The 18,819-nt window shown below is 37.5% G+C and overlaps 1 protein-coding gene across 3 annotated transcripts; it reads left to right on the top strand.

Moving 5' to 3' along the window:
• Window positions 1–918: 918 nt before the first annotated feature.
• Window positions 919–17,191, top strand: LOC18448745 (exocyst complex component EXO84B). 3 transcript variants are annotated; one of them, XM_006858806.4, is made up of 7 exons: window positions 919–1,392; window positions 6,524–6,621; window positions 8,710–9,760; window positions 11,198–11,710; window positions 15,085–15,273; window positions 15,361–15,497; window positions 16,761–17,191. In XM_006858806.4, exons 1-7 carry the CDS (start codon window positions 1,225–1,227, stop codon window positions 16,924–16,926), a joined length of 2,322 nt encoding a protein of 773 aa, XP_006858868.1. In that variant the 5' UTR covers window positions 919–1,224; the 3' UTR covers window positions 16,927–17,191. The 3 variants fall into 3 exon arrangements, with proteins under 3 accessions (XP_006858868.1, XP_088725259.1, XP_088725258.1); XM_088869133.1 differs by lacking the exon at window positions 6,524–6,621; XM_088869132.1 differs by lacking the exons at window positions 15,085–15,273; window positions 15,361–15,497; window positions 16,761–17,191 and adding an exon at window positions 12,254–12,561.
• Window positions 17,192–18,819: the final 1,628 nt, after the last annotated feature.

The raw sequence follows: 18,819 nt of genomic DNA, 5'->3' as shown, positions 1-18,819 counted from the left end.
GGGTGGCAATGGATGCGGACCTGATCCGTGACTCAAGGGATAGACCCGATTCGGGCCTAGGTGTGGGTAAAAAATTGGACCCAACAAGTTGGATCCGGGTTCGATATTATTTTTTGGATCTTAATATATGAAATATATTGAAATAAATACACATATATTTTAAGTTTTGGGTTGAGTCTGATCGGGTTCGAGGCCCGCACTATATTTATCGGTCAGAGTCCCATATCATTTTTTAGGACCCAACCCGACGTATATTTCTTGGCTCTGGCCTGATGGGGCCGGGCCATCACTGGACCTAGCCCGGCATTGGGGCCATTTGTGGCCCAAACCCGACTTTTTATTTGGGTCCAGCCGTCGTTGCCAATTGTATCGTATGGTCAACAAAATAAAATGGGTGTGGTTTGTATAAAGCCTAGGATTTAAATAATCAAATTAGAGCCCACATTCAAATAGTATCGAGAAATATAGTTTAAATATTAAAATTTTTTGTAATAGCTTTAAATTATACTTTCATTTTTAATTATAAAATTTAAAGCTTAAAAAATAATGTAGATCAAACATATCTATAAAAACTTGAAAATTGACGGTCAAAAAATACATTACAAGATGCACTATTTTTGAAACTTGAAATCCATTACTTCTTTTGTCCATGCATCTTGATGTGGAGATGATCAATTTGATAATATTTGAGCATCAAACGACCACTTCTAATGAAATTTTTGCGATATGCTCTAATTTGATTGTTTAGAGCCTAGGCACTATACAAACGTTTCCCAAATAAAATAAGCCTCGTATTTAAGAAATTTTCGGGATGACTGACGTCCGTTGAACGGAAGCATACGGAAAGCTCTTCGAAATAGTTTCTTATGCGCTAGAGAGAGAATGCCTCTTAAGAGCAGTTGAGAGAGCAAATTCTAAGTGGTTTAGACTATAGAGACCGAAAATTCGAACTCGTGCAGGTTAGAGGGGGAGAGATTTCCTGAGGGGTGGCGGGTGATTGTTTTCCTTCCTATTTGCAGAGGGAGGCACCGATTTCATTTCTTCGATGAAGTAATGGCCTAGAGAGGGAGGCTCCGAAGGACTAGAGAGAGAGGGTCATCCTCTCAAGCACAAAAACATAGAGAGAGAGAGAGGGCCATTATTTCGGAACACGAAATTCTAGACAGAGAAAGGGCTTCAGTCTCTAAAAAACGCAGAAGCTTATAGAGAGGGAGATCAGAATCAATGGCATCAGCAGCGGCTAGGTCGTCGAGATCGAGCAGAGGGGTTAGCAATAGCAGCAACGATCAGGACACTGGTGGAGCGTTGGAGGAGAAGCTCAAGGTTTTCAAGACTGACCATTTTGATGCCGATAACTTTGTGCAGTCTAAATGCCAGACCATGAACGAGAAGGTGCTCCCTCCTTTCCCTTTTCCTTGTTTCTATTTTACCGAGAAGGTTCATTAGTTCTCATTTGGATCTGTCTTTCTGTGTCCTACTCCTACGTTGTGATTTGAAAAAGTTAGGTTTTAAATAAGGAAGAAATCAATGTTTTTCGCGCTTTCAGATTTCTAGAGCAGTTGTTTTGGTGATCTAGAACTCATTCAATTTTATAGTTTTATCTAAGTTTCTATCTAGATCTGTGTTCCTTACCATGCGAGGCCTCTTTATCGATTACTCTCTCTAGAAAATCTTGAAAACATGTCTCTCTAGGAGCATTTTTGTATTGTTGCAGAGCTTGATTCATAATAAAGGTTGAGACAACTATGACTAATGTGTTGGTATCATCAAGCTTATTCTAAATCATGGGGTTAAATGAGGGTTGTTGAACTCCTCCCCACAAATCATAAATGAATTTTTAGAATTTCATGCTCACTACTACATAATGTATACCTGCCGAATTCTTGTATTCATGTTAAAAATCTTAAAAGAAATTATGTGTCTAGTATTGGGACTTTCTTAACTGAGAGTCTACTCTTATTCATTAATTTTCCTTGGCTTGATTTAGAGATAGGGACCTCATAGCAAGGTCCTCGTGACAAAGATCAATGTGTTAGAAAGAATTTTTTTTCTTTTTTTCATCTGTGGTAATCATCTGAAGAATCCTTATTGAATGAAATACTTGCCTATGTTGCACATGTGTTAATTGACGAATTGCATCTCCCTCTAAAATATTGTTGAACTAAACCTAGAGTTCAATACACTTCAATGCACATTTATGCAAACTTTGATTGCTCAGTGGTATTCTTCTGATCATATTTATGTTGCTGATAATTTATCCTCCTTGTTACTCTGTTGACTCAGATTCCATAGTCATGTTGTGTTTGTCTTCTTCCCATTCTCTGGGGTTTTCTCTAGTAATTTTAAAGTGTTATTTATTGACGGCGGTTCCTCACTTTCTGCATCATTGCATTTGTTTTGTTTGGTTCTCCAGTTGAGGCTCAAACTATAGCTAGCAACTTCATTACACTCTTTTATCTAGCTTCCTGAACATACTGGTATAAACCTCTGTGTTTTCTTCAAGAAGTTGAATATTTCTTTCTTCTACATTTGCATGTTGATGGATGCAACACTACATCCCAATTTCCAAAAAAAGAAAAAGCTGAGAACTGAATGAAATAGCATAGCCTCTTTCTGGAGAGGATGCTATTAGCAAGCCCCTTTCTGTTTCCACCTCTTTTGAGGTTGATATTAGGTTTTGTGCCTCGTATTTTACATGTACATACAAATTAGTGGAAAGAGGTTGATATTACTTTTTGTGCCTCCTACTTTACATGTACATTCAAATAAGTGAATATCATGTGATAAGTATTATTATTTTTATTTTACATCGTAGAATATCGCATGACAAATGAAAATGAAACTTCATTATCTTTTGCTGGAGTTTGGGTCATGCAAGAGTCAAGGGCAATGGATTAATTGAAAGCGTGAAAGGATGGAACAGATTTTTCAGGGTGCAGTCGGCATAGATTCTGTTGTAAAGTGTATTGTTTATAAGTTTGCTTCATGCCAGATTCAATTTAGCTGGAAAAGAGAAGAACTTTGAAAGTTCAACTGCTTGAATTGACAGCTGTCTCTTTTTTGCTTTTGATTATTATACCATTTTGTTTCTTTTTATTGTGGATGCAGTTTTTGCAGGTCCCCTGACTCACATGTGCATGTACACCCCCCCTCCTAAAGTCCATCTTAAAGATGGATTTTAGATCTAAATTTTTAAGAGATTCATGATCTACACCATGATGATCTTGAATATGAAAAAATTAAAATAAAAATTTTCAAACTCAAAAAGTATTTTCTTTTTTTTTGAAAATTTTTTGACCGTTTATTTGGTTGTCTTTTTTTAACATCCATCTTAAGATGGATGTTCGATGGGTCACAAACAGCTTTCCCTTTTATTGTACTTTTGAATTGATAAGAGGAAACACACATATGATCCATGTTTATAATTCAACCCAAAGAATACGCATTTAACAATTGGTCTTATCTTATTTTTGGATAGATGATTGAACTATCTTAAATCAACCTTCAGCAATGAAACCAGAAACTCATTCTAGCACTATTTGAGTGATCTGCAGTTTTATGAAAAATCTTGGATTACAGGCTGCTCCAAAATATTCACCCAAATGGAAACTATCTAATATTCATGTTATACAATGTGTAATATCTGTCTTGAATCTTCAAATTCTAGTGAATGAAGATGCAATCTTTGCATCCATTGTTTTGAATCCGTTCATTTAGTCTAATCCTCTTGAAATGGGATATGCTTTTGAAAAGTAATACTTTCATTATACAATGACCAACTGTAGACACCTACTGGCTAAGGTATTATTTGACATCCGCAACCCTAAACCATAAGGCCCTGACCTAGAGTCTTCCCAGACCCATTCCAGACAAAAATCCCAATTTTTGCCCCATCCAAATGCCCCTTTTCTAGCTTAAACTATACACTAAGGACCATACTACGTGGTACACCATATTTCCATGCTACATATACCCCATTAGGCCCGACAATTAATTTATCCCTAGTTAATTAGGGTTAAAACTGCCTCAGCTAACCTTAAACTACATTTAGGAGGCCCTAACCTTTCCTAATCAGTCCATTCCATGAGCCAAACCACTTAATTAGGCTAACCCCCCATTAAACCTGCCTAATTAGGTTAGCCTCCTCCCTAAACATCTTCAATTTCTGTTCTAAACCCTAGCTCAGGAGCCTCTAACCCAGATTAGACCGTAATCCACCTTTGAACGGCCTTGACCAACCCAAAACCCTAGTCTGACCCATTTGAAAATTGAGGGAATAAAATAGTTTTAATATTTTAAAATGGGTCATTAAGGCACATGAACCCCTTTGAAACCCCCAAAATTTGATCAAAACCGTCACCATATGGCCATCTTGGATGTGGGAGACAGGTGGTAGGGGACTGCAGACATCAGCGACACAGTGTGTGTCGCTAGACCCCAGAAGCCCTAGCGACCCACATTGCATTGCTGGAGGATGGACGACTAAGTGTACTTGGCATACCATTTTCAGTCCATTTTGAGTAGGAACCTCACCATTTTGCCCTAACCCTAATTCCACCAAACTGACAATTTTGCCGCTCCAAGCCCAGAAAATCTAATCTCAGCTCTGCTCTAGCTCCCAGACCACCATGCAACTCTAGCAAATCCCCGCCTATATCCCTAGCATTCATACAAGTGCTAAAAGCTCCAAAACTCAGACCATGGACCATCACGCCTAAGCGCTAGATAGATAATTTGACGGAACCCCCTAATCTACATTTGATTGATGGAGTTTAAACAGGAATCAGGTGGAGAGTGTATTTCTTTACCGAAATTTCATGTGTAACAAAGAACTTAGAAAATGGTCAACGTCGATTATATTGTTTGGATTTGATACAAAACAATCATATGGTTATGACAATATGGGAACCAAAAAACATGAGGATTTCTGAAAATATACATGGTAGTCTGGAGATCTTAGTAAAAACCATGATGGTTAAAACCAACCATGTAGACATCTATCAAAAGTCTTTAGCCAGAAAGCACAGGGTGTATGTGCTGAATTGTAAGAACTGTGAATGGCTTAAAAAAGAAGGCAGTGTTCTTTTTCAAAGGCGTTCTCTTTCGATTTCCCCAATTTGTTGAATAAATGGGCAAGGAAGTTAGTTGCAAGATTCCTTAAACTGATGTGAACATGATCCAACAAGCTCTTTGAGTTGGAAAATAAAGATTTTATGCTTGGGAATATATAGAGTTATGCTATTATTAAAAAAAAAGTTCATATATTGATATATTAGGTTACGATTTTAGAAAGAAATTTATTCAAATATAGGCATGCATAGATGTATCAATGTCTGAAGAGGAATCATATTACTTGAAGCATGATGGGGATTATTGGACAAAAGTTCCTAGAAAATGATTTCCCTAAACTAAACATTTGTAACAATTTTGATGACTATGAAAATGGTATAAATGAGGTTTTCTAGGATTGGAAGTCCATATGGGAATAGGTGTGTTACATTTACACCCTCTGTCTATTTTAGTGGCAGTAAAATATAATTTAGTGACTAATTTTTTTGGGAAATCATTTAGTGACTTCTGTAAATGGAAAATGTTAATGGTTGGATAAGAATAAAGAACACTTGTAAATAGGAAAACTGCAATGGTCAATTTGTGATGCTGCCATGCTGGTAACAGCAATTGCAATCGACAATTTATCCTATGGATACATACCTAGAAAGAAGCATATAGGCATGTAAACTATGCATTTCTTTAAGAAAGAAGCATGCCGGCAATATCATTCTTAAGAAAGAAGCATAGCCACCTAAAATGCCTTGTTGGCATGGTCGATAAACTGTTCAAGGGCAAGAGGAGAACCATGATGCATTATAGTAGATATTACATCATTTAGATTAGGGATGCCTCCTTGAAGGTTGTGCAATGAAGCAAATGCACCTTCTACAAATGGATTTGCCCACTTAATTTCTTGCTTGATCCATCTGTACTCGTCCTCTTGCCATAAAGGAGTTGTGAAGCTTTCCTCTCTCTGATCTTTGGTAATGTGGAAGATGCAAGCTTCTTGCATCTGATCAACTCTAGCCACACCTATATATATCTGGCTATGTAGGAGACGATACAACATTGCAAAGGCATCTAATGGAAATGGATTTTACCACACATTTCTATTCAGCACTCCCTGTCTCTCATTCTCTAACATTGATAAGTTATAAGCATATCTTCTATGTGATCTCTGTTTTTACATCGTTGCGTCTGTGAAAAGTTTCTGGTGTGACATGAAATAAATTTTTTGTATGCAAAGCACAAGTTCATTATGGATCCATGTTAAGCCCTGTGTTGGTTGACTTGTTGAGTGACCAAAATTATGTGGTATTTGGGTTGTCATTTACATTTTTGTGTATACTTATCTGTTGTTCAACTTCAGGTTTATTTACTTATAAAATTCACCTAAGGGGAAAGCAGTTGATACGACGTTTAGGTTGTAGTAGTTTTAGATGCTATAACAAAATCATGCATTTATTGACAGGAAATAAGGCAGCTATGTTCACACCTTTTACACTTAAAGAAGGCATCTGCAGAAGAAATGCGCAAAAGTGTATATGCTAATTATGCGGCCTTCATTCGGTAGGTGCACTTCTCCACTAAGCGCTTTTGAGGCCAAAGAGTGGTATATTTCATCTTGTCCAAGTGAATAGCATTTCTGAACATTATGTTCATTGTTATGCGGTTAGATTATTGTTATGATACTTGGATAACTTATTATTTTTATGATGGCTTCCAGTAATTTGGATGGTAATTTGGATAGATGATGAATCGTAATGATATTGCTGTGTGTACCTACCTAAGCATGCAAGTTGTGCTATTCATGTCTTCTCTTTTTTTTTTGGTAAGCTATTCATTTCTTTATCATAGGTTGCTTATTTCTTAGAGTAACTTGCAATAATTTGATTCTATCATTTGGAATCAGGGGAGATTAGAACTGCTTTCGTTGTTGCCTTTGATATACATGAAATTAGAAATCTACTGAAGTGAATGATGGCGGTTTACGTTACCAAAGGACTGCTACATTAGTATACATGGAGACCATAGTGGTATTTTAATTTTGTGAATTCTGCCATGAGCAGATCTGCATTCCTTGTCTTCTATGTACGTCTGATGACAAGAATGCTCTCTGTAATCACCTAAAACTAAAAGTTTTTGAGATAATGGGACAAATGCCTGTAATCACCTAAAACTAAAAGTTTTTGAGATAATGGGACAAATGACTATTCTACTTTCCTATTTCTTTTAAATACATGCATCCTATTTTTTTATTCTGATGACATCAAACCATTACATGAGAATTTCATGGTCACTTGGCAAGCCAGGAAAGTTGTTGCTTCCTTAATGCTTCTAGTTCCATAGTGGACAGGTTGCTTGATGACCATCTGAGCAAGATTTCTTGGCTGTTTTTTGTTTTTGAACTTGAGATTTCTTGGCTGTTTAAGATAGACAGATGTCAATGAAAACTTTGTGTAGCAAAATTTGATTCCAAGTTTGATTCAGAGGCTCATCATTTAATTGCCTTGATCTCCATTCTGTGCCCAACAATGGTAATCCGTGGGGCATGTTATATACTTAAATCTCTCAATTCAACATGAATTAATTCATACTACGGGTGACTGCTTGTTAACTTGGTTAGAAAGGAAGAAAATAATGTGAATTGGGAGGACTTGATTTAATCAATCTGTTCTGTTTGCATGTTGAATTAATTATATGTTTCCCATAATTAAATATTTTTCCTCTTTCCTTTTTGGGATTGTTCTGAAAATGTACTTTGGATAAGAACATGCTCTCATTTTATCAGAAAGCTTATTTGGATACTTACCCAAAAAAAAAAAGCTTGTTTGGATCTCTTTTACATAATAATTCTCTTTTACTACTAATGTTTGTCATGAACGTTGTTTTATTCTTAGTTGGAGTATTATCTCTTATGACATAACTGCATTCAAAGAATTCAAAATTTCAGAGGAGTGCTTTCTTTTGTATCACTGTCCCAACATTAACATTATAGAAAGAGATAAACAATCCAGTCTGAAATTTTAACTGTTCTTCCATCGAGAAACAAGTAGTAGAAAGTTCTTCATCTAGAAGGTGGAAATAGAAACCTGGTCTGGTGAGAAAAAGATGGATTTGTGAAGAACAAGATGGAAAACACCTCATCATGAGAACGGGATTGCAAATGTCGTTATTTTAACTCTTTGATAATTTCGGTGTATTTCATAGATGTGCGTTTGTTGGTTGCTTATCTGCATGATTATATGCCTTACAAAGCATAGTTTGTAAGGAAGGTTGAATCCTCAATGATTTCTATCAGTTTCTTGCATTGTAAGATGCTTCAATTTTCTGTTCTGTAGATAGACCTTAATATAGTGTTTTTTTTTGGCTCTGTAATATTTTTAGTTCATTATCTTTAGAAAGAAACATCTGTTTTATTTTTATTTTTTTATTTATATTTATTTTTTATTATGTTTGTTATTAGTGTCTCAAAACTTGAACTTTACTGTGCTCATCAATTAGTTCATTATGGTCTGTCCATTGCTTAGTGCCTTTTGTTTTACTCTTTTACTCATACCTAGTATGCTATTTTCTGGATTACACAGTTGTAATATTTTAAGGATGACGTTTTTCTGAAACCTTCGCTAACGTGGTTTCTTTGGAATGTATTTTCAGCACTTCCAAGGAGATATCAGATTTAGAGGGCGAACTGCTGTCTATTAGGAACCTGCTTTCTACTCAAGCAGCACTTATTCATGGCTTAGCTGAAGGTGTTAATGTTGACTCATTATCCACTGATCATGATAGTTCCACAAATCATGATCCATCAAGCATTGTTGATAAGGAGCCTTCTGACGTCGAGAAATGGTCTATTGAGTTTCCTGATATCCTAGATGTTCTATTAGCTGAAAGGAGAGTCGATGAGGCTCTGGTTGCTCTCGATGAAGGCGAGCATATAGTTGCAGAAGCTGAAAAGAAGGGAACATTGAGGTCATCTGTTCTTTCCTCTTTACAGAGTGCCATATCTGATTGCCAACGTAGGCTAGCTGATCAACTAGCTGAAACTGCATGCCAACCCTCTACTCGTGGGGCTGAGCTTCGCTCTGCAGTTTTAGCCCTAAAAAAGCTCGGCGATGGTCCTCGTGCGCATACGCTACTCCTAAATGCGCATCACCAGAGGTTTCAGTACAACATGCAAAGCCTTCGCCCTTCAAGCACTTCATATGGGGGAGCATATACTGCTGCTTTATCACAACTCGTATTCTCTGCAATCGCACAAGCAGCAAGTGATTCATTGGCAGTCTTTGGAGAGGAATCAGCCTATGCATCTGAACTTGTTGTTTGGGCTTCCAAAGAAACTGAGGCTTACGCTCTTCTAGTAAAGAGGCATGCCCTAGCCTCCTCAGCAGCAGCTGGAGGCCTGAGAGCTGCTGCGGAGTGTGTCCAGATTGCATTAGGGCACTGTTCTCTTCTTGAATCTCGAGGGTTGGCACTGTGTCCTGTGCTCTTGAAACTCTTTAGACCTAGTGTCGAGCAAGCATTGAATGCTAATTTGAAGCGAATAGAAGAAAGCACGGCAGCTTTGGCAGCTGCAGATGATTGGGAACTTACTCATTCACCAGGGGGTACTCGTCCATTTAGTCGATCCTCCAATGCTTTGAGCACTGGGGTTGCATTCCAGCCTAGGCTTTCAAGCAGTGCCCATCGGTTCAACTCGATGGTTCAGGTGAGTGGTTGATATTTGCCATATTGCGATTCATATCAATACCAATTTGGACAAGGAATTAATCTTTTTAATTGTTTCATGTTATTTGTTAGCCATCGGTGTTCTTACCCAAAATAATCATTTTTTTTGTTGGAACAAGTCAACATGAATCTTAATTTATATTGTTTGTGCTTACAAAAAATTCCCATGAGAAATGGGGTGCATGAAAGTCATCCCACAAGTCGGGTGCTCTACATGGAGTTATAACAAATGAAATGAACAGAAAAATGTTAGGGTAATGGGACCCACATCATCACAAAATCGAGGGACTTGGCCTCCAGGTCTATTTGTGGACAAAAAGCAGCCAATGATGGTACGAACAAAAAGGTCAGTGGAGATATGGACAAAAACGTAGCTAGCATGTGGTCCCCTTCGTGGCACCTGCTCTAGCAAGCTCCAGCCATTGTGATGGTCTCAGTCAGATATGCCGGTAGAAGATTCGAATGTTATTGGAGTTTTTTTTGGAACTCTCCAAGGTTATTGGCCAAACTTGGATTTGCTACTTGGTGTCTACCACAATATGGAATTAATCTCTTTAAGCCTTCGAGTGGAACGAACTCTTTCGACCTAGAACAACACCAGTTAAGAGGGACGATTTGGTTCAAGTGGAAGGCTCTAAGCAAGGGAAGGTCTGAAAAAGACATGGATGAAAGTAGTGCGAAGAGATATGGTGACTTATGGGACGTTTGAGGGTAAAGGCCTTGATAAAGCGGAACTACAGATCAGGATTCGTATAGCTGACCTCAAATAGTTGGGATGAGGCTTGGATGATGATGATGATGATGATGTTGTTGTTAGATACATGAGATATACCTTCATCCTAGGGATCAAGGCAAGGTGATCTATACCACTAGGTTATAAGGTAGAATCTCTTGCTTGTTGCTTGATTAGTAAGCACAACATAGCAAGAGATGGCAAGGATTTGAGCGCAACTGGGCTTCTGATTCCAGCCCTTACAATCCTAGGCAGTGAACAATGAGGATATTAAGGTGCTCAAGGTTATACTAGTTTGAAATCCCCATTGCATTATGTTTATATTAACAAGGTAAAGTTGTAAACATCATGCATGTTTTTATATTTATTGCCAAGTATGGTATGGATGTAATAGCTTCAAACCTTTATGCTGTGTGGATAAAACAACCATCTGTCCATGATCCATGTTAAAGTTTTAAGCTGAGGTTGTAATTCCTTACATTATTGGAGTTTTTAAAAATGTGATAACTGTATGAGGATGCAAAGCTTGCCACGTTACTCACACACACATATGCGTGTGAATATTTGCTTGTGCGCTCATGCTTTTGTGTTTTTGGATGGCTAATATATGCAATAAGTTCTGTATTGGCTTTACATTGGTTCTTTTATGCCCTGCTGCCTCTCATAATATTGGTACTTCCACAGGATTTCTTTGAGGACGTAGGACCCCTCTTAAGTATGCAGCTGGGTGGTCAAACATTGGATGGTCTTGCTCAAGTATTCAACTCATATGTGAACTTGCTAATAAATGCTTTACCCGGTACAATGGAGGAAGATGGTGAGATAGATTCTGGGAACAAAATTGTTAGGATGGCTGAGACTGAAGCGCAACAAATAGCTTTGCTAGCAAATGCATCCTTGTTAGCAGATGAACTTCTCCCACGTGCTGCTTTGAAACTTGCTTCATCTTATCAGGCTGGTGGTAAGGAAGATAATCGGAAGAAAGCTTCAGAAAGGCAGAATCGTCTCCCTGAACAAAGAGAGTGGAGAAGACGCCTCCAACGTTCAGTAGATAGATTGAGAGATAACTTTTGTAGGCAACATGCCCTTGATCTTATTTTTACAGAAGATGGTGATACACATTTGAGTGCAGAAATGTACATGAGTTTGGCTGGAAACATTGAAGATACTGATTGGTTTCCATCACCAATATTTCAGGTATATCTCTGCAAATTGCTCATTTAGGTTTTTTTTGGTTATCTATTTTGGATTCGCTTTTGTTGGAATTTCTCCCATGCAATTCACTGTGAGAAATATTAGGTGCAGATGTGCAGTTTTCATGATACTCCTTTTGCATTTCGTTTTGGTCATGTAAAAAAAGACCTAATCAAAGTTTCAGTATGTTGATTTGAGTGTGCTTAGTAACTCCGCAGAAAATGGCAATCAGTTAATTGCCATACCTGATTCTGTTAATATTTCTGTATTGTGTACAATATTCCATCATTAATATTTCCCCCAATTGAAGAATGATAAATTACGGCTCACCAGCGTTTGCTCATAGGCAATCGGAACCATACGGAACCTATATTAGAGGTTGAAAAAGCTTATTGATTTCAACTCTTAAAATATTCATATTGGAGTGCCACCATTTTTAAGATATTCAAAATGAAATATCTATGGTTTTGAATATTGTTTGACAAAGGCGATTTTCCCCATTTTCCCCAGAAAGTTTTCACATAGAATAATCTCTCTGATGCACAGGTGCATGTCTTCATTGTGAATGGGTGATGGCGATCTTTCTGCCTTAAAGCTCACGTCTCTTTCTTGCAGCTTGTGGCTGCCACCACCATTGCAGAGGAAGGGAGGAAGGAAATTCTTTTTAGCATTCTAGAGAAGGATATGCCTGTCCTTCTCTCTGCAAAACGTCTTAGGATATATGTTTCATTTCGATGCAACAATTATTTATTACAATATTTTTGGATGCTATTGACAATCCATAGTTGTCCCTTTGATCTAATGAATTCTAGTTTGCACTGATAAGATTCAACTGAATGGAACTCGGGATTACATTTGCTTTTTGTCGAACTATAGAAATTAGGGATCGATGACAACTTTGATTTGCAAACTTCTGTGATAGTTGCCTCTTGATTGGGGAGCAATGTCCGAAGCTCTTGCCCTCTTAGTGATTATATTCTTATACAATTTGCTATTATGGATGTTAGGGATCACCCAATGAAGAGAACCCTTGTTTTGTCAGATGTGTTTAGGACAAGATGTGCCCATGATTACACCATGATTAACTCCATTCAGACAAAAATTGCACATCCATAATGTTGCATTTTTAAATGATAACATCTGGGCATAGTGATAAAAGTGCCTCTTTTGCATATAGAATAATTGATCTTTCATTTATTAAAAAAAATGGCTTGAAGGAAAAGTTGGGTGGAAGGAAAAGTTGTGTGCTTTAGTCTTGTTAATTCTATAATCTAATGTTGCTTTCTCTATGCGGAAAACTGATTCCATACTTCATAGTCCTGAGGATAGGAATCTGATGAATGGCTATTTCTCGTCCCTCGTTGTTTGCTATTGCTTTGCACAAAGAAGTATTAGCAACCCACATGACATTTATGAAATTCCTAAGTTTCCTTAATAGAAGGACATCAGTGACTTGATTTAAATATTGTACTTGATGAGTTTCATTTGTAGTGGGCACCTGAACGATTAGTGACTCATCTTGACGTTTGCACTGGTCCACTTGGTTAATGGCTTTACCAGTCATGCATATGATTGGCTCGACCAAGTTTGGGCTTGTATACAACCTATATGCCCATCAAGATTCTTCCTATCGAGGCTTAACTAAGTAACTTTTGTATCTAAGTAGTTACCTTATTCGAAGAAAGCAGTTGTCACCGACCATTCCTTGAATCATTCATTATTATTGGATCGCTTCACAGCTCACGGTACTTACATCTCTCACATATTGAAGTCATGTTCAAGAACTTCGTATGACAACTCATATAGAGAAGGATTTCCAGCATTAAGATAAGGGGTGATCAAAGTATGCAAATTGATTCTAGGGTCGAAAGCAAGAGCAATAATGGTCACAATCAGTGTCACCTGAACACCCTTTAGTTGGCAGGTGTCACACGTCAACACTTTGTGACACTGGCCGGCACTCCATCTGTATGTGTTCGTGTTGGGGCTTTAACAAGGCATTTGACATTCCATGTAAGAAGTGTTTTGAGAATCAGACACAAAGTGTCTTCTTTGTTTGTGTTATTTAAAGTGTGATATTGATTGTGGGATTTGAACCCACAAGCTATTTTGGAGAGGCAAGGAGCTGAACTCTGCTCCATGAGACAATGTGTACAATGTTGGAAAATTATATTCGTTATATATGTCAAAATAGGTTTGTAAATAAAGAAAAATAAATAAAACTAAAACTAATTGTTGTTTGCAACATAATCATTGTCATGTCATATTTATCTCTGAAATTTTAGCATACTTTTTAAATTCTATACAATTTATATATACTTGGAAATTTGTTTTTTGAAAGCTATGTCGGTTGTGTCATGTGTGATCGGAATTGACAACCTATCAAGAGGCATATCATTCTACCTTCCTACTAATGTGACAATGTGAACAATAATTGCAAAATCGTATCATTCATGTGTCAAAACACAAAATAAATATTATTTTGACAAAAAATAAAGTTTGCAAATATTAGTTTTTCTGCAACAAAATCATTTTCATTTCATATTTTCAATTTTAATTTTCCATACACACACACACACATACATACATATGTGTCCTTGTAACACTGTCACAATTGGATGAAGGAGAAGTACTATCAGCTCTCTGGCATAATTAGAAAAGCCTTTAGCATTTAGCAATTTGCTTGACTTGGTGAGATGATTCATTAGTTCCTTGAAACTGTTTAGTTGTGGCGAAATTAGGTTCTGTGACCCGTCATCCAGTGATGTGGCACATGGTATGTGAAACTTATGGGGTTCCAACCTTTAAATTGTCCTGCCTTCAAACCATGCTTACCTAGGTATGAATGAGACAGAGGCTTATGCAAAATCTCAAAATAAACAAACCCAAACCCCAACCACCCCCCCCTCCGCTCCCCCTCCCAAACAAAATGAATGGCCTTTAAATATTCTGCCTGACACATTTATGAATCTCCCTCCTATACCAGCCTCAGTTTGTATGTGAAAGTTATGGGGTTCCAACCTTTAAATTGTCCTGCCTTCAAACCATGCTTACCTAGGTATGAATGAGACAGAAGGGCTTATGCAAAATCTCAAAATAAACAAAACCCAAACCCCAACCACCCCCCCCCCTCCTCCCCTCCCAAACAAAATAAATTGCCTTCAAATATTCTGCCTGACACATTTATGAATATCCCTCCTATACCAGCCTCATGTTGATGGCTTTTGTTGAAGAATTCCAACAATTGAACTTGAATATTCTTAGAGTTTTGGTTGTTCTTCCCCCTTTTTGTGCTTCACATGTTCAATGAGCCAAAACGCACCTGACATGCATCATTGTGACATAGATTCTCACAGCTAATTGCAATTTCTTTGCAGGAACTTTTCTTAAAGCTGCACAGAATTGCAGGCATTGCTGCCGACATGTTTGTTGGCAGAGAAAGGTTTGCAACCATCCTTTTGATGAGACTTACAGAAACAGTTATCCTTTGGCTCTCGGACGACCAGAGTTTCTGGGATGATATTGAGGATGGTCCTAAACCTTTGGGAACTGCTGGACTAACACAGGTATGCAAAAGTTGTTTTCTTTGGCTTGTGCTATGTTTCATTTGGTGCAAGAAATGTTAATCATGACCTGGATGTTTACACATGCAGTTTTTATTGGATATGGAGTTTGTCATTCAATTTTCATCACAAGGCCGTTACTTATCTCGGCATCTGCATCAAGTCATCAAGGACATTATTTCTAGGGCTCTCACTGCCTTTTCATCAAGTGGAGTGGATCCATACAGGTGGCTCATTACTTTACTCTTTCTGATTGGCCTGCCTAGAAATTTTAAAGCCATTTGCTTTTTCCTCACTTTCATCTCTTGAGTTGGAAAATAAGTTTTGCAATCTTTCCACTTTCCAATGGTTTATTTCGATGTTTATTTCTGCATGCACTCATACTGTAACTTGATAGGTAACTTGAAATTTCCACTTTCCAATGCACCATTGTTTTGAAGAACAGATATGTGGTGTGGATTGCCTGCCCAGTGATCCCCATCCCGATCAGCAATCCATCTGTGTAAAAAACTGTGTATAAAAAATAATACTCATAATAAAGAAACATATTATATGATTTTATATATGCTTTTCATGATGACTAACTTCTGAAATTTTGTTGGGTAGACGTTGTGGCCCAAACCAACAAGGTTGCATATTCCTATTCCATCAATTGACTTATCTTAAAGAGATTAAATTTTTAACTCCCATTCTCAAGCATTTTTTTTTTTGTGTTGAACATTAAAGAACATTAAAAACAAGAAGAAAAGAATGGCTGCAGTTCTCAGGGCCACTTAGATATAGTGTAAATGCATTCACTTATGGAGAGTATCAACCCAATATTCCATATGGAACTGGAGTCTTTACCTCCCAAGCTGATGATTTCTTGGGACTATCCCCTTTGCTGTCGAAATATGCTTGTCTTTGTATAGTTGCTTGGAATTGTGTCGATGTTGTTCTGGATTAATGCATGCGACCAAGGATATGGACCATGTGGGTCGCTTCAGTAATATCTGACTTTAAAGGGAGCATTAAGTAGGTCAAGAAGTCAATTTCTTCTTAGACCCTTGATGATACTGCGTTACCCTTCCTCCAAAGAACAAATCAAACTTCTGATATTCTATTTTCTGAAATTTAATCATCTGTACATGAAGTTATCTTGTTGAATTATATTTGGTAAGGTGGTTGTTCCATCTTTTCTTTTATTGATAGATAATTATTTTCGCTCTTGAAAAGAGCTATGATCAATCCTTGGTGAATATTAATTTCACTCAAAACTCTTACCTGAGTTGTACCGGTTGGTATCTGCAGTGCCATCCTTCCTTAGATTTGCTTTGTCAAGAAAATGTCTCTCTTTAACAAGTGCTTTCACACCAAAAGTAGATCATGCTAATTAGATTTATTTATATTTTTCTAGAGTAATAGTTTTTAAATTCTCAAGGTGGGGATTTTCATTCAAACATGCAATTTACCTTGCTGTTCTCAAATTATATTTCTGTTTTTGTTTGCAGTGTGCTATATGAAGATGACTGGTTCGTTGAAGTTGCTCAAGATGCCATTGTGAAGATCACTGGGAAAGTTAAAGCCATTAATGGAGGGGAGCGAGATCTTAACAGTCCAACTGCTTCCATTTCGGCACAGTCCATGTCATCTGTTAGGTCACATGGGAGCTCATAGCCCTCGATCAATTTTTCCTTTGTAATTTAGAAGGCAGCCAGGTGACGAGCACTACCCCTGTATCAATTGCACAGTTTTCCCTCTTCTGTTTATTTATGTGTTGAAGAATGGTTTCGAGGTTAGGAATGGGTGTGAAATTGTAAATGTTTCCGGTGTGGTTGGGCTCGGTCCGTCTCTTCCAGGTCCAAATAAAAAGCATGGTTTGCTGTTAACTGCAAAAAACACGCGGGATGAATGCATATATTCTTTTCATTGTGTATCTAAACTGTTGCTTTCTAGTTCCAACATCATGGACATGATCTATTGTCCTGTGTTCTCATTTGAAGCCATGCTTGTGGAAGTATGTATAGCCATAGCGAATTGAGACAGATATAGATTTGCACGGTAGGACCATCTTCCTTCGCGATCGCTGTTGCTTGTGATGAATCGCCATCTTGTTTTCCGAGCTGTAGTGAGGGACACTGGTAAGCTTTTCCATTTTGGCCATTGGTAGTCAGTTTTGGTGGTAAGTGGGCAGGTTGTTTGGAAATTCCAACACGACCTTTTGTTTTTTTTTTTTTGGGTAAGTCGGGGATTTGAGCCCCTATCTTTTTTTTTTCATTAGTAAGATCCTTACAAAAGGATATAGAGTTTATGGTACAATTCTGCCGATCCAACCTAGTCCGGGAGATAGATTTTGACCTCAGAGCTGACCGAACCCGTTCGGTTGGTTGACCTAGATCCAATTGGGTTCTGGTCACCCTAGACTCCATTGGGTCCAGGTGTTGACCCAACCTGGTTCCGGCCATATTTGCCCCCTCCCCATAATTTTTACAAAAAACTAGATACAAACAAATGCCACAACTGCCCTTTGTATTCTCCCGGTGTTATCTTTTTCCCTTCCAAACCAAATGCGTCGGTTTCTTCTTCTTCCAAAATTTATTTACTCCTATTATGCTTCTCTTATGAAAGTTGCCAAATCATCATTATCATAAGAGAACTTATCCCAATTTGGGGTTGGCTATATAGATTCAATTTCGTGGTTTTGCTTTATTAAGAAAGTGTGTCCCTTACTGGGAAGAACTTAGCATGAGCAAATAATATAAATTTAGGATTTATGGAAAGTTGTTGCAAAGTTTCATATTTGCTACTTACTTAACGCAAACTTTTTCTTTAACCTGGGTTTTGGACTGGCAGGGTGGTGGCCAAAGTTCAAATCATTCCAGGTGTGAGTTCTCTCACTCTCTTTTACTTTTTCACCCCGGTCCGATTCTTTGGTGACTAGCCTTAAAGGTCAAATCTTTTTCTTTGCGTCAGCACATGACCCCTCAACTTTTCTACAAAACAGCTAAGTATGGTGGGATTTGGTGCAGTCAAAAGGACTTCATATACGGCAGAAAGTTGAGTTATAGACTTGCTTTTTGGGATCACGAAGAAATTGAAATAAATTATGGAAAATGGTTCGACAGGGCTATAGTTCCATCAGGAAAAGTGAACTCTCACTTCATAACTCATCAAAAATTGAAATTCAAGCATTGAAAAACCTTTACATTGATCATCCATGCTTGAACATTATGATTGTGAAAAGAATTAAAATTTCAAGCTATGAAAACATTGTATATTGTAACAAATTATCTAGACCATCTTTTTTTGAGTTTCAAATTTTATCGTCAGTATTGAAAATTGATTTTAGAGCCATCATAAAAAATTTTGGTGCTGAAAGTACTTTTTGAGGTGAGATTTTATTTTGTTTTCGTAAAGCCAAAAGCCTAAGCCTTCTAGAAACTTCGTCCATTACTTAAAACACTTTTAATGAGAAAGTGGAAACCGATAACATGATTCCTTTTGAAATCTAAATTCTAAAAGCCTAAGCCTTCTAGAAACTTCCTCCATTACTTAAAACTCTTTTAATGA

The sequence above is a fragment of the Amborella trichopoda genome, chromosome 6, assembly GCF_054954075.1.
Source record: "Amborella trichopoda isolate Santa Cruz 75 chromosome 6, AtrichopodaSantaCruz75HAP2 v2.0, whole genome shotgun sequence".
NCBI lineage: Eukaryota > Viridiplantae > Streptophyta > Magnoliopsida > Amborellales > Amborellaceae > Amborella > Amborella trichopoda.
Note: the sequence above shows the minus strand (reverse complement) of the source record. Positions and strands in the feature narration are given on the sequence as shown.